This window comes from Priapulus caudatus, unplaced genomic scaffold, assembly GCF_000485595.1.
Source record: "Priapulus caudatus unplaced genomic scaffold, Priapulus_caudatus-5.0.1 Scaffold216, whole genome shotgun sequence".
In the NCBI taxonomy this organism is placed as follows: Eukaryota; Metazoa; Priapulida; class Priapulimorpha; order Priapulimorphida; family Priapulidae; genus Priapulus; species Priapulus caudatus.
Genome location: NW_014577277.1, coordinates 57,974 through 74,315, shown reverse-complemented (window position 1 = coordinate 74,315; position 16,342 = coordinate 57,974). Strand labels below are relative to the sequence as shown.

The 16,342-nt window shown below is 43.2% G+C and overlaps 1 protein-coding gene across 3 annotated transcripts in view; it reads left to right on the top strand.

Annotated features, from left to right (window-relative positions):
• The window catches only part of LOC106807455, a 31,002-nt gene extending 18,702 nt beyond the window's left edge, over positions 1 to 12,300 (top strand). For 2 of the 3 annotated variants that reach the window (XM_014809782.1, XM_014809781.1), the window contains exons 6-19: positions 3,468 to 3,683; positions 3,917 to 4,072; positions 4,585 to 4,671; positions 5,075 to 5,170; positions 6,042 to 6,197; positions 6,637 to 6,812; positions 7,273 to 7,401; positions 7,624 to 7,790; positions 8,236 to 8,355; positions 8,717 to 8,873; positions 9,272 to 9,419; positions 10,033 to 10,121; positions 10,815 to 10,967; positions 11,735 to 12,300. In XM_014809782.1, the coding sequence (XP_014665268.1) occupies positions 3,468 to 3,683; positions 3,917 to 4,072; positions 4,585 to 4,671; positions 5,075 to 5,170; positions 6,042 to 6,197; positions 6,637 to 6,812; positions 7,273 to 7,401; positions 7,624 to 7,790; positions 8,236 to 8,355; positions 8,717 to 8,873; positions 9,272 to 9,419; positions 10,033 to 10,121; positions 10,815 to 10,967; positions 11,735 to 11,872 (1,988 nt within the window). In that variant the 3' untranslated portion in view covers positions 11,873 to 12,300. The remainder of the gene's footprint in view (positions 1 to 3,467; positions 3,684 to 3,916; positions 4,073 to 4,584; positions 4,672 to 5,074; positions 5,171 to 6,041; positions 6,198 to 6,636; positions 6,813 to 7,272; positions 7,402 to 7,623; positions 7,791 to 8,235; positions 8,356 to 8,716; positions 8,874 to 9,271; positions 9,420 to 10,032; positions 10,122 to 10,814; positions 10,968 to 11,734) is intronic. The other variant, XM_014809783.1, reaches the window with a different exon arrangement.
• Positions 12,301 to 16,342: the final 4,042 nt, after the last annotated feature.

Here is a 16,342-nt window from a genome sequence, read left to right as displayed (position 1 = left end):
GGCAATTTGGCTCGGCAGGGTCGTGTACAGGATTTGTACCAGGGGGGTCTAACCGTAACCGAAGTTGCTAGCACGCGAAGGGGGGGTCTGGGGGCCCTCCCCCAGAATTTTTTTAAAATTACACCCCTCAGATGCGTTTTCTGCGCGAGCAAGGTGGGGTCGGACTCCCTGTACACGCCCTGCTCGGGCGCGAAGCGACCAGGCGAGGGAGCCAAGCGACCAAGCGGGGGGAGGGTGCGGGAGGGGTGTTCACTGTTCACGCTCCCGCACGATGGAGATTTTGCAATTATTACACTAAAATAGAGCGACCTGAGGTGAAATTCTTGCAAATTTTCAAAATTTTTTTTTTTACTTGGGGCCGGGGGGGGTTCGTTCGAACCCCCGAACCCCCCTGGCTACGGGCCCGCCCCACACTACCAATAGCCAGTAGAAATGAGTAGTCCATTTCTGCCCGCCATAAAAACTATCGGATTGTACCATTACCCTGGTAATTGTAGGGGTGATTAGAGTTATTTTTTAGTGTCAAAAATAAAAACTACAACAAAAATATCTAGACGTCATTAAACAACTTACATTTTATTTAGTATATCAAATTTATATTAATACCATATATTTATCACGGACTTCTGTAGTGGGAACTTAGATTTACGGCTTTCTTAGTTTCTAAAACGTGTGAAGAAAGAATAAACTGGCTCTTAGTCGACGTTGCTACCAGCATAATTGCTAGCTCTGGAAAAAAAAGTAGCCCTGGAAAGTGGAAAAAGAGATCCGGAAAATGAAAAAGTAGCCCCGCAAAATTTTGAGGGATGTGCAAAAAGAGCCCCGGAAATAAAAAAATTAATTTTTTCCCTGCTAGCGATGCCATTTTACAAGCAGGACGAGGCAAGTGCCGCACTAACTGAATCCTGATTCCGTGTTATCAGAGCTAATAGTTAGGCATCCAAACACCAGTCAGTTAGCCAAAAAAAATAAACAAATAATTTTTCTTCCGAGCTGTTGGCGGAACAAGCCGAAGTGTTTTGCGTAGTTTTGTTCCATCCACTCTCTTATAGTCTTTCAGACATGCTATAACGGACTGATGTCCATCTATAAGAGTTGAAGTCAGAATGTGTTCAGTTACTATTGGCAACGTAATCATGGATAAGCGTAGGGCTTTGGAATTATTTTTACCGGTGCGACTGATCCACGTGAGAAAGAACGACAGCAAAAATGTGAAAAAGGGAAAGAGTATGATCAATACAAAACGAACGAGAGCATTTCTGAGCAAATGGCTCACTCAGTTTAAGTGGCTTTATTATGGTAGAGTTGCCGGTGCCTGACAGTGGCAGCACTTCCAAGTCAACTGAATGTACACCGACCGTTGGCGTTTGTAATGATGAAGAAGGGTGAGATTAATAGATTAGCACTCAGAAAGTATAGCAAGCATGCAAAATAGTATGTAAATGTATTTATTAACTGCTCTAGTGCGCTAAGTTATGTATTCATTTCTTTTTTTGTGTGGTAAATAAACTAAACTATTTAATTCACAATTTTGCAATTCTTGTCTCACTCTGTATTGTATATGTGTGGTAACCAGCATTGTTCGATTTGACTTTTTCTTAGAATGTGATGGTGTGCTTAACATGTCATCATTTCTTGCCGGATGGGGACAAGCAGAAAGTCATGCAGCGTAGCGGCAAAAACAACTTTTTACAAGGGTCCATAAACTTTCAAATACATGTGCTGAAAGACCATGAAGAAACAGCCACTCACCAGAAAGCAGCTTCCTGATGCTTGTGGCTGACAGAAGAGGGGCTACCTCTAAGTGTCTAACTGCAACTGCGCCAGAATGTACATAGTGAATGTAGTACTAGTACTAGTAGCGACTGTGCTCAAACTAAAGAGCTACCTGCAGAGACTGCATGGCAATGCTGCATGAAAAATCAAGCGCGTGTGTCAGTATTCTCTTCAAGAATGCGCATGCCATTGCAAAGCAGGGGCGTCCATATTCTGATTTTGAATGGCTATGTAAACTGATATTGCCAAAGGAGTTGACATAGGCTCAACGTACCACAACCACACTTCCTGCACGACGTTTGTTCTCTTCATTGCTGAAGATCTGCGGCTAAAACTTGAGGAAGAAGTGCAAGCTGCAATGTTCTTTTCTGTCCCGTTGATGATAGTACAGATAGTAGTATCAGCGAACAACAAATTATTTACGTTCAATATGCAATTGATGCATATCTCATGTTTGTTTTGTATCTCTTGAAAGTGTAGAGAGAGCTGATGCTATTACATTGCATGCAGCCATCCATAATGCTTTCAACAGGGAACTACATGTAAGTAATGAGATATTTTGTCGGAAGATTGTTGGCTTTGCGAGCGATGGTGCAGCTGTAATGGTTGGAGTAAGGAATGGCGTTGCCACTCTACTGAAACAAGAACAGCCATCACTTGTAAGCACTCACTGCATGGCCCATCGTGTTGAATTAGCTATTAAAACGGCTAACCAGGCTCAGCCATATCAACAACAAGTGGATTCACTCCTGCTGACAATATATCTGTTTTACCACCAAGTCCACTAAAAAAGACAGATGCTGAGACGTGCAGCTGAAGCTGAGGGATGCAAGTTTCTTATTCCAACAAGGGTAGGGGGCACCCGATGGATCTCACACACAAAGCTGGCCCTTGAGCATACTCTTCAGATGTACAAACCTCTAGTTCTTCATCTGCAGCAGTTGAAGAATGGGACAACAACACAGAAATTGGCTAAGCAAAAGGCTGCAGCAATATTGAAATTACTAGACACTTCCAAGTTTGTGCTGTATGCGCACTTCCTCTTAGACTGTTTAAATGTCCTTTCCGAACTATCTCTTATCTTGCAGAGTAGGGGCACAGACATAAGTGTTGCATTCAATGCAGTTGATGCAGCAATCGTAATGCTTCAAAAATATAAAACAAGAGATGGTCCCAAACTGAAAGATGCATACAAGATGATGGATGAGACAACTGCACCGACAGCAGCAGAGATAGAGGTATTCAAGTCTGCAAAAGCAAAGCATGTGGATGTACTTTTAAGTGAACTGGAAAGGAGGTTTCCCATTAATGGAAACATGTTGCAAAACATTTCACTCATTTTGTACATCAAGCATGGGAGCCCCGCCATCCTAAAATGCACCCGCCACTCTAAATATCATAGCCGCCATGCTAAATATCATAGCCCCCGGACCCCCTAGCACGCAAACCGCCTTCGGCGATTTGCAACTAGGACCGTAAAGGCAGCACCCGCCATGCTATAATGAAAAAGCTTGGAGAACCCTGCGTACACGCCTTTTCTTGATTGCAATTGCATCGCATTCTGAAATTGAATTGCATCAGTAACATTTCTGTTGCTCGCCTCTCTTCTTTCTTCTCTGTTCTTGTCCTGAAATGATGAGACTAGATTATTATCTGCCATGCGGCTGATCATGCTTCGTTTTGTCCAGCAGACATTTACGATAAGAAGCTGTCGCAGTTGTCTGACCTGGAGCTAAGCTCGAGCAGCGGGGAGGAGGACTATGATGAAAATGACAAGGATGTAGTGCTGCCCAACCTGGCACCTAACTTTCCCGGAATGAAGCGCAAGAGGGGACGTCCGGCCAAGCATTCCAAATCTGCCCGGCCAACTGTGCCGTTCAACGACCTAGGTGGTCTACTGATGCCGTGTAAGTGTTTTCAATACCTTGTTAAATATATATAAACATAGTTCATTGTCAATAGTTTATAGTTCGATGCAATGCATCCTAATAGAGTGCTCCAGTGCAAGGCTTCTAAAGTAGTTTGGTGTAACTTAGAGCGTAATCGGATGAAATCGGTGTATGAATTAAGGAAGCCCGTAGCTGTTTGCCTATTTAGCTGTTGTAGCTCACTTCTAAATGCCTGATGTCTCTTGTTTCAGTAAAGAGGAAGAGAGGCAGACCTAAGAGAAGTGGGCCACCTCCTCCTCCAACTGTACAGGCGATAATGCTGAAAGGAGCTGATGGTCAGACAATCTTGATGACCCTACCCCAGCAGCAACCCAGCGGACGCACCTTATTGTACGAGGGACAGACAGGTTTGTAACACGTTGATAGACTCCAAGCATCCACGAATGTATTAGGATGACTTTCGACTTGCAAGATCAGACCACGGTCACCACGCACCCATTGGTTAAGTCGACAATGATCGCCATTTGTTAGTACAGCCGTAACTCTGGGCGCGCGGCAGTGCGAAGGCTACACTGATTGCTGTGCTGTGATTGATTTCAGAGAAAATTCCTGTGATTTAGTATGACTTTCGAATTGCAAGATCAGACCACGCACCCATAGGTTAAGTCGAAAAACGGTCGCGATTTCTTAGTACAGCCGTAACTCTGGGCGCGCGGCACTGCGAAGGCTACACTGATTGCTGTGGTGTGATTGATTTCAGAGAAAATTCATGTGGTTTAGTATGACTTTCGAATTGCAAGATTAGACCACGCACCCATAGGTTAAGTCGAAAACGGTCGCGATTTTTTAGTACAGCCGTAACTCTGGGTGCGCGGCACTGCGAAGGCTACACTGATTGCTATGGTGTGATTGATTTCAGAGAAAATTCCTGTGATGATTCAGCAAGACACGGCGGCGGCGGCGCACACAGAAGATGAGCTTGCTGCAAGTGCCCTTATTCAGGAAGGTGAGGAACTGTTGCCGGAACAACGGGAATATGTTCAGAATCATGCCCTTATATAGTTATAAAGAGAGGATCTACGATTGGATGTTGAACGTTGCCAAACATGAGCAGCCCTTCAGTCTCGATTCAACTGCACGATTCCGTCCTGGCCGCACTGTTGAGGTCTAAGAGTTTTGACAGAGTAAATAAGAAGTTTTGAAATGAGGTCGGAATTTTAAAATTCCTGTGGTGATAAGCAATTTGTCGTAATATTCAGCGTTCGTCCCTCAACTTATTAATAATTCATCTGTTGTTCTTTGCTCGTAACAAATGAATGTTTATGACAAACAAAATCGTGACATAATGTTAGAAGCGATAGTTGATCTGTTTGTGATCTTACATGCAAATTTTGTAATTGTTCCTATAGGTGCAGCGGCGACAGACACCACCCCTCTTGTGGACGATGGCCAGTCTCAGTTGATGAGCGTAGTTGCGGGGCCTGCTGTGACGTCTCTGCTTACAGGTAAGCAGGGGTAGAAATTAACTTTTGAACACGGGAGTGCAACGGACTCCCTACCCTCAAAAAGAGGGAGTCCACAGCCAATTGAGGGAGTCCCCAGTCTGACGTTCAAAATTAAAGATGTTAACAATAACGAATGTGCTTATTTTTAAGATCAATGCGGTTGCACGTCTGCCAAATTTTCTTTGGACATTAGCTGAAAAAATACGGTAATTCCGCGAGGCTGTGCTCTAGAACGAACTATAGTTATTAGTTAGTATGGCAGAATTTTCAGGGAGTCACACGGACTCCTGCATATGTCAAATCAGAGAGTCCGACAGTAAATCAGGAAGTATTTGACTCCGGACTCCCGTTAATTTCGCACCCTGGGTAAGCATGACTGTTGCACTGTGCTCACTGAGTTTCTTAATGCAACCGGGTGCAACCTACAGCAGCGGTATGACCCACTGGTAGGAGAGATCAGTAGCTGACTATGAATTCCTGTTTTACCTGTTGGCTAAACATGTAACTTCCATGTTCGCAAACACTATCTGCGAAGATGTAACACATTGTTGGCTTTTTAGTGTTCATTGTCGGCTATAGGCGCGGAATTATGAGATAATTGCTTAATACAGATGCTAAACTAAGTTGATGTGAAAGTTGATAAAATGTGCAAATCTAAAACCATCATTAGTTTGTTAATCTGAACCCATTTTGTTCACACTAGTTTCTACTGCCTGCATATGCATGATAAATGTTTCAACGGCAAGGACTGATTGAACGATCAGTTTGTAACGTTAAAAATAATTGTGCAATTAAAGGCTCCATTTTTTGTTTTGTTAGATAGTCTTTTCTTTCTCAAGCATATATTTTGACACAGAATGTAATTTTCTAGAGGGTGCTGCTAAACCTGCCACAGCCAAGGGCAGAGGGCGACCACCCAAGGTCGCAAAATCAGTAGTGCAAGAAGGACAAGCTACTCTAGTCCCAATTCGTGCAGACCTTCTTCCTGGTCTTGCTCCAGCTGTAAACTCCGAACCAATCAAACTTGGTAGGCATTGGTCGTATGCCCAATATATTCTTGTTTTGTATTAGTAAGTGTTTCGTTGACCATTTAAGTTACAGAGATATGACTATCAAGCCTGTGTATATTTTTTACTTCTAAATACCTTTTTGAAAAAATTTGCATTAGACTGATTAGAAATAATCAATAGTATTTTTATTAGTTGTATATAATATTTTATCGTAGTTAGTAATTATTTTTGTGTTAAAATACCACCCAGTAAGAGTTTGTTGAATGTCAATTGTTTTGGTTTTAGAAAAATAGGCATGCAGCCAGCTGACATGCTTCCTGTTTTGTATTGGCTGACTAAACTTGACCTGTTGTTGTTCTTGACGGGTTCTTGTTGATATATAAAGAAACAGCTAGCCTTGACCGCACGGTACGATGTGTCTGCTGAGCGACTAGTGAATGAGTTTGCATTTCGCAGGGCTGAAGACCTCTGAGAGTTCCATCGAGAAGCTAAAGTGCTGCAAGTGTGGCTTCCAGGCTTACTACCAGCAGCAATACCAGGAGCACATCGTCACGCACCAGGGAGACGTGCACAAGTGCAAGTGCTGCAACTTTCACACGTTCGAGAGTGAAGAGTTGCTTCTTCACTTCATGGTGAGCAGACAACCGCTGCTGCGACGAAATCTTCTTCCGCCTCCATTCCTCCTTTTTTTCTCCTCTGCCATTGCTTCACGTTGTCTTGTGTTCCTGCCAAGGGTAAAGTGCAGGAGAGTTCTTGATATCTGACCACGGTAATTTTTCGCCGAGCATTGTTAGGAAGGAACTGTCTGTTGGTGTTAAGTGGGAATCCCCCCCCCACAAACCAGACCATTATAGTCTTAGCAACAGACTATGTGAGCATAGTTATAAGGAAGGAACTGTCTGCTAGTGTTTAGCGGGAATTCCCCCGCCACAAACCAGACCGTTATAGTCTTGGCAACAACAACACCTGCGCAGATGCACTCGTTCAAGCTCAGCTCAACTGCAATCTTTGTGCGGCATAGCGGGGGATCGGATAAAATGTGACATTTTTGAGCGATGCGACGGTATAATTTTTCTATTTAATGTTTTACAGGCAAATCATCCAAAGTGCATCTGCCCGCTGTGTAACTTTATGGCAGAGTACGCCTACATTATCAGGCGGCACATGTTTAGACACAGCCGGGCCGAGGCCGAATGCGAAATCTGTGGCAAGAAGTATAAGGTGCGTGTGTGCACTCTCCGTGTTGCGTGCCACTATTGCTTTACGATGTGTTGTACTACCTGATTAATTTTAGTTACAGAAAATTATGGTTGAATTGTGTTCGTGACTATGCAGACTTGAAGAGTGTGTCGCTATCTCATGATGTACTCGTGTTCCTTTCGTTGTTTGGTACTAATTCTCTTCTTTACACATTGCGATTGCATTTTTTTGCTGTGATTGTAGGACCAGTACATTCTGAAAATGCACGTCAAGCTAGTACACATGCCAGCAGACGTACTGTTTGAATGCACCATCTGTGGCAAGAAGTTCAACAGAAAAGCTCACCTCAAGCGACACATTCGCACGCACGACCCCGACAAACCGTACAAGTGTCCATCGTGTGACTACCGGTAAGCTAACCAGTAGATCTCATTAAAAAAGGCTGGCAGTGGCTAATGACTGACCTTTCCAGTGAAATGGGCATTGGTGTGCTTGTCTGATTGGTCTGTTTATCTGACCCTTCAGACGAACGGTCAACCTATGGCTTTATCTGAACGTCAAATTCTCTTTCTTCTTTTGCTTTCTCTTCTCTATAGAACCATCTAGCTGGCCAATTATGTCGTAGAATAGTTGAGCTGCTGATTGATTCATTATGTTGTAGAAATGGCAAGCTAATAACAACCCTTTACACAGCATTCACTGCCTCCTGTCAAAGTTTATGAAGCAAAGAGCCAGTATTCCAGTTTACTCATTGTCTGTTCAGGTCATGCTCTTCAGTTTCTTATTTAATTTACTATTGCATGTGTGAGCACGAATTTTTAGTGTTGAGCCATTTGTATTTTAAATATGTTCCAGTGGTTGTGAGAGGTCAGATGTGACAAAGCATTTACTGATCCACGACAACCCAAAATTCAACTGTGAACTTTGCGGCAAGAACTTTCGTCACTTCAAGAACTTGGATCTGCATATGAAAAGGTTTGGGAACAATGGCTTAGAGAAGGAGTGGTTTTAGTAAAAGGGGTCTTCTTAGTACACAATAAAAGATGAGATTGGTATTCTTTCAACTTTCAGTACGTGTGCATTCCCAATGAATTTTTGTAATAAATTCCCAACTAATAAAAAAGGTTTCATCAAAGATATTTAAATAATAAACAACATCTATATATACATATATATATATATTTATATATATTAATAAATGTTTTTCAGCATGAATAAAGCCTACACACACAGAGCAGACTTTTGGCATTCATATTTCCTGAGAAAGGAATGCACACTATCATTTTACACTTGATTAACCTCGTTGAGAGATTCACACGTTCTGTGTCTGATGCAGGCACAAGGGACAGCGCGATTACAAGTGCGGCATCTGCGAGTTCTACGGTTATACGTTCACCGACATTCGCAAGCACATTGAGCGCAAGCACGCCGATAGCAGAGCCCTCATCTGTGTGAACTGTGGGCTCTGCTTCAAAAATGTGCAGGAACTTAAAGTAAGTATGCATATATGCACACGCGTCGTGCGCTGTATGTTCTCGGTTGAGGTGTTTATCTCTGGCATGATGTTATTTATGTGATCCCTCTTTTGATTGCATGTTATGTATGTGGACATGCAGGCGTGTGTGTATGTGTGTGTGCGTGTGCGTGTGTGTGTGCATGTGCGTGCGTGTGTGCGTGCGTGCGTGCGTGGTGTATGCATGTGTGTGTGCGTGTGTGTATGTGTGTATGTGCATGCGTGTATGGTGTCTGTATGTGTGTATGTGTGCTCACATGTATGCACCTGGCTAAGCTCTATTATTGCTGTTAGGAACACGTTGCCTGCATGTGCGCATGTCTGCATGCACGTGCTTGCACATATCTACCCATAGCTAAGATCTATTGGTGCTTCTAGGATCACGTCGCTTGCAAATGCGAGTCGTTGGAGGTCGAACAAGTTACGGGTACTGGGGAAGACACGATGGACGTGGAAGATATACACATAGCCGAGGAGATCACCGATGAGCAGCTTGCTGGCCATATTGTCATAGCATGCTCAGATGGTAAGACATTGGTGTGAATGAGTGCTTCCTTTGAGGAGAGTGCGTGCAGCTATATAATCCAAATAATTATATGATATCAAGATCTCAATTGCCCATTAACCACTATGGGGTTAATCTTGATGATATATACCATTGACTTGCCAAGTTTGACAGATTGTCCAATATTCTGTTAATGTCTCTTAATTAAAAAAAAAATGGGAGAAGTACGAGGAAACGATGGCCATTTCTCAGAATACAATGATTATGGCACCGAATTGGATGTACATATGATAAACTTACACCCTAACCCTAACACTACAAGCAGTAATGAAAAGCATAAGGAAAAATTTGACTGGAAAAAAGTCTCAAGTGTGCAGATAACATGGAATGTGTCATGGGCTACTAAGCAGTAAAAATATGAAGATTGCATTTCATTATCTCAGCCTAGAGATGTTATATAGATAAGTAAAGAATCTTGTATTAGAGAGAAAAAATGCCTATTAAAATAAAAACGTTTTTAAAACTTGGTTACTAATAATAATGTAAGTATCGTTTTAACTAAAGTGTGGGTTTCTTAATTGTACACTCTTCATCAATAATCTACTTAAAATATATGTAATTCCTTTTATTCCAGATAATTCCAAGAACATACTCACACAGTCTGAGCTAACATCTCAGGAGGTCGTGGAAACTCTGGAAGGGGATGCAACACTGCAAAACCAGGTCAGCGCGCATTCGCATTCTTTTCCTTAACTGCGCTACATCGCAATGCGATCCACTTTCAGCCGATTCTGTTTTCTAATGTTATCTATTTTGACGATAAAACTGACGTTGGCAACCCTTTCCTGCAATTCCTTTTACCAACGTAAAAGCCTGTGGGGTGCGGATGATGTCGAGTGAGTTTTGCAATGGAGATGGCAGAATCGTAACGTACGTGCCTTACGACCTTAGGCCATAATAAAAATATTGTTTGTTTGCCCTCACCCGACCGACCCGCCAAAAAGGGGCCGACTCGAAAATTTTTTTTTGTATTGATCTTTTTTTCCTTTTTTTTACAAATTGTACCACTGTACATTATATAAATCTGTAGGCAATACATTATATGTACCAAGCAAAACAAACATTCAACATAAAAGGTATCTCCACACAAGCACACCCGAGCATGTAGACACCATGCTGAATTTGTAAAAAGACCCATTTAAAAAAGAGCCTACCTACCTACCCAAACATTCCAGCCTGGATCGGCAAGAAAAATTTGTCGGGTGAGGGCAAACAAAGATTTTTTTAATTGTGGATTAACGTACGTGGCTTACGACCTTAGGGGCTCTTTCCAAACGTAAAAGCCTGTGGTGCGCGGGTGATATCGAGTGAGTGTCGCGATGGCGGAATCATAACGTACGTGCCACGCGCGTATAGGTGCTGAATATCTCCGAGACGCAGGCGACGTCGGCGGATGGCACGCGGCAGATCATCGTTCACGAGGCGGACGGACAGATACTCGTGACGACCATCGACGGGGTGACGGGTCAGCTGCTCGTCGGTAGCGAGGACCAGGTGTGCAATGCTCAGGTAGACTATAGTAGACCAGGCTCACGAAATGTGCGTGCGTGCGTGCGTGCGTGCGTGCACGTGCGTGTGTGTGTGTGTGTGTGCGTGCATGCCTGCGTGCGTGCGTGCGTGTGTGCATGGTTAACATTTTCAATGCTCATACGTGCAATGCTCAAGTAACTGTAGGCCATGCTGATGAAATGTGAAAATGTGTGTGTGTGCGTGCGTGCGTGTGTGGTTAGTGTGTGTGTGTGCGCGCGCGTGTGTGCGTGCGTGTGCGTGCGTGTGTGCGTGCGTGCGTGCGTGCGTGTGTTGTTAACATTTGCAATGCTCATACGTGCAATGCTTAAGTAACTGTAGGCCATGCTCATGAAATGTGAAAATGTGCGTGTATGCATGCCTGCGTGCGTGCGTGTGTGGTTAACATTTTCAATGCTCAGGTAAACTGTAGGCCATGCTCATTAAATGTGAAAATGTGCGTGCGTGCGTGCGTGCGTGCGTGCGTGCGTGCGTGCGTGGTTCACATTTTCGAACTGATACGCGGTATAGTCGGGTGTAGATTAAGTGTGATCGATCAACATGGTAATTAGATGCACGGATTGGTGTCATTATTGTCAACGACAATAAATGTAAATAAAATGACTCGTAACTTGCTCAATAAGACCCGTGCGTACCCGGGGAGTACTGGGAGGGATAGGCGTTAGAAGGCAGATTTAATATTTCATGCTTGGGCGGTAATCCATCGGTAATGTTTCATTGTGGACGACTGATTCCTCGTTTGATTGCAGATATTAACAGCTGAAGAGTTTGAGAATTTATCGTCCGACACCATGGTAGTCGAGGACGAGCAAGGGAGCGAGGGCGTAGCACAGTACGTTGTAACTCGTGGAGAGAACGGGGAGGCTGTACTCAAGCTGGCTGTCTAAATACAGAGATGCCATCATCACAGCTGTATATATATATATATCACGCCGTATTCGTGCCTTGCCACCATCTTTTTATATTAAAAGCTTGATGCTGCTGCAGTAAACACCAACAAGTGGAATTGGTGCCAATGCTATGTTTGGCGTAGAGTTCTGTGAGTATGGGATCTTGTGCGAACACATGGTTCATTTATATTTTTGTTGTGCACTAACAGATTGTATACAGTTGTTCTTTAAATTATATATATATATATATATATATGTTGCATTGTAATTGTAATTATTAATCACGAACTGATTAAATGCTGTGACATATAGAGGCAAACAAGTTTTCAAATGTGCTGAACTGAATACCAAGTATTGTGTATATATATATATATGTATAGAAATATGAATTATTATATTAAATATCGCTACATTGATTACTAAAAACCTCCACGGTGTTATCTATTTGAATGTGTTTATTTAAACATCTGTCTAAATATTAAAATGGTTAATTGCTCGAAAATTTGGGCGTGTGTTGAACACTGCAATTAAAAACAATAAGCTGGAAAAATGGCGACGACGACGACGACGACGACAGATGAAACAAATAAAAACAATGAATAGAAACAATAAACTAGTTAGACTAGTGTCTCTTAGTAGATATACATTTCTATGGGTACGGCAGACGCTTACAGTTTACTGCAAAATCCTGAAGAGCGCACGGAAACTAAACATGAGTCAGCAACTAGCCTTTATGGTCCCCTCACTGACTTATTCCATTTCTCCATGGCGTGGCAGGGCCGTAGCCTCTGGGGGAGGGAAGGAGGCAGCTGCCCCCTAGATTTTGGAGCAAAATTAAAAAATAAGCTTAGCTAATAATCGTAAATAACCCTAAAATCAATGTATTATCATTACACAGTTGAGTCATAAAATTTTGCCCCTCCCCCTAGGAATTTGCTCAGTCTATTTACCCTGCGTGGATTATGTTTCCTGAGTTCACGCAGCACTGTACGGTACAACCAGTACTTGAGCATATACAAGGGCCGGCTCACGTTCTGACTGTTTATAGCATGAGTCTAATTAACCAAATTAAGCAGTATAAATATAATACGATGAATGGCCACTTGATCTTTGTTGCCGACCGTGGAAGGAAAACCGATAAGCGAGTTTCTGTAAGAGATAGCCCGCGGGTTACTGGTGAACACGTTAGAAACTGTTTTTGCTTGCGCCATGCCGACTGGTGTAATCACAGGCACTTTGAGCGTTTCAATAAAATATAATGCTAAATAAATACGAAATCTATTTTCTACCAAAGTCTTAATGTTTGTATACTCTCTTTCACCTATTATTGCCAACAATTTCCTGCAAATGCCGTCCAAATGCTCATCTGCAACAATTTGAACAAACGCTGGCTGCCGCCATGGCTGCCGCTGCACACTGACACATAAATATATAGTTATTTTTATTTTATTTATTTTATTTTACTTTTTGACTATATATTTATAGCATTAAGACTTTGGTAATGACTGCGGAGAAATTCCCTGTAAATGCCGTCCAAATGCTCATCTGGAACGATCGGGTCGCTGAGCTAACTAGGCCATTTTGTAAATCCTTGAATAAGTTCATTCGGTTGTTGATAATAGATATAACTTAGTTGATTTCTACCCCGGGGGGGGGCAATCGTCTCGGCATGGATAGAGAGTGCCTCGGGTACCTTGAACAGCTGACCCTGTTGAAACCGCTTGTGCGCCCTAAAATACACTAATGTCCCAATATACTGTCAAACATACAAGTGCCGCAGAGCAACAGCGCTCAACTGACGCAGGTGTTCTGATGCTAAACTCACTTGCAAACGAATGAAGACACCTTCCCATCACCGCGTTCGCGCACAGAGCATATATCTACGATAACTACTAAAAAGATCTAAAAATCTATGATAGCTAGGCTTTGCTATACCGGTAGTAGCAGTAATAAAGATCCAGCAGTGCAACTGTGTATGACTTCGCCTATATCAGGCAGGAGAATATAAAGGGGAATATTCCGTAAGATATTACAGAGTATAGTAATCTTTATAATCTATAAATTCTAAAGTAAATCTAAATCTAATTTCAGAGTAGAATAATAGAGTCCCGAGTGGTGAGAGTGCGAAGGCGTAGTGGTATGAAGGCCATTACACAAATCCTACCTATTTAGATCAGCGCATAAATGTATTTTAAGCGCGCGATTGAATTCCAGCCCAATCAGAACAGTGTTTTGTAATAACGCGTATTAAAATAGGGTAGTGTTTTGTGCGTAGTGTGTGTGTGTGTCGTGTGTGTGTTGTGTGCTGTGTGTGTGTGTGTGTGTGTGGGTGTGTGTGTTGTGTCCGATGCGTGTACATATTGTGCGTGTGTGTGTGTGTGTGTGTGTGTGTGTGTGTGTGTGTGTGTGCTGCGTGTGTGCGTGCGGTGTGTTGTGTGTGTGTGTGTGTGTGTGTGTGGTTGTGGGAGGCGTGGTGTGTGGCGTGTGTATGTGTGTGTAGGGGGAGAGGGTTTGGGTGTGTGAACCATCGTTGTTTGTGTGTCATAGGTTGGCTTAGAAGGCGCGCCTGGAAACGTTTGATGATCGTCATCCAATTACATGCTGTGTACCAATACAGCCATACCCACATATATGTGGCTGATTATCTCGTCTTACTACTCGCCCTGCGTACGGATGCTTTATCAGCGGGCAGTATATACGTATAACCATATTAAGCAATCATTATGTAAAGTATAGTCAGCAGCACTGACAGTGATTATAACAGTAGGTTATAATTGTGATTATTCAATATTACACATAAAACAATAGCATTACATGTCTATATAGGAACTTCGACAACGCGCACCACGCATAAATGTAATTTAATTAATAATAATACTTGATTTATAGAGCTGTGCACATTGCCTACATACAAAAAATTTTAAATGATTTACATAGCAAGCACGCGCATGGGTTTTAGTTTGTGATTCATTAGCCATTGCTTTTGATTGGTTGATTTGAGTTGCATGAGACATGAAATTATCAACGGCTTACGTTGCGCAAACGATCTATGTAACATGAATACGAATACGCTCCTATAGATAAGTAACGCAAATAACGCACACACACACAGTCACACACACACACACACACACACACACACACACACAACAGCACCACACACGACACACACACAGCGCACACACACAACACACACACACACACACACACACACAACACACCGCCGCACACCACACAGAACACACAACACACGACGCCCCCAGCAACCACACACACACACGCGCACGCACTCACGCGACGCACCACTGCACGCCTGACGCACGCACGGACGACACCACACACACACAGCCCGCACACACACACGGCACAAAAACGCTACCTATTTTAATGCGTGACGCGAATTAAAAACGCACTGTTCTGATTGGCTGGAATTCAATCGCGCTTAAAAACATTGTTAAGCGCGATTAAAATAGGTAGCGTTTTGGCGTAATGGCCTTGAGCCATAGGTGATGGGGGGAGAGGGGGGGAGGGGGCGGGTAACAGGGGGCTCTAAATAGCAAAAGCAGTTGCCCGCGAGAGATGGCGGCGTGCAAGTGTCATCATAATCAAAGATGGCACCACCGCCTTCGTGCGTGGCGTGATAACCTCACTCCATTGAGTTGCTGAGAATCCAAGTATATCAAGGGCATGGCGAGAAATTTCGCCAGGCTGTGAGTGTAACATCATCTGCATTGCACGGTTGCCACAGGCAATGCATTATTGATTGAGAATAGTGCCCAGTTCACCGCATGCATGGCCCCCCGCCGTAAAAATGGGCGCCCATGTTTTTCCCATTACCCACGCGAGCATTCAGGGTTCATCTACAGTGTGCTAATACAGGGTGCACTCAGTTGGTGCTAATACCAGATGGCTTTAAAAATAATATGTATTTAAGAGAGCCGTGAAGCCTTGTCAACCAAACATTTGCCTTTGCCAATTGATACTGTGGGCAACTGCTATCCCTCACATCCACGATAGAAAAAAGCAGTTTAGTCGGCTTTGTTAACAGTCAAGCAAATCCATTTTAAGTCCTTCCTCTTGAGGGTCAAAAGTATCCGACCACCTGACTCTTCGCAATGTCAGCAGAAAGGTACATTTCTATGTCCTTTCAATAAAGCCATAAAAATGCTAAGTCAGACCGGCTGTTTTTATAATCGCTCGGCGCTCCCGTCAGACCATGTCCTCGAAAAATGTACTAAATCTGCCCCTGCCCCATTGATGACCTTTGACCTGTACCTCCATTTCGGCACAGGTCGGCTTTTACTACCATGAATGCTATTACACACCCGGAACTATCACGAGCCTATGGTCGTAGTCGTTTAGATTTGTTGCCGCCAAATCTGCATTTCCTCCCTATAAACCTTTAGTTAAGAAGGGAATTGTTCCGCCCTTCTTTTACACGCTCTTGACCTTGACATTTGACGGCCC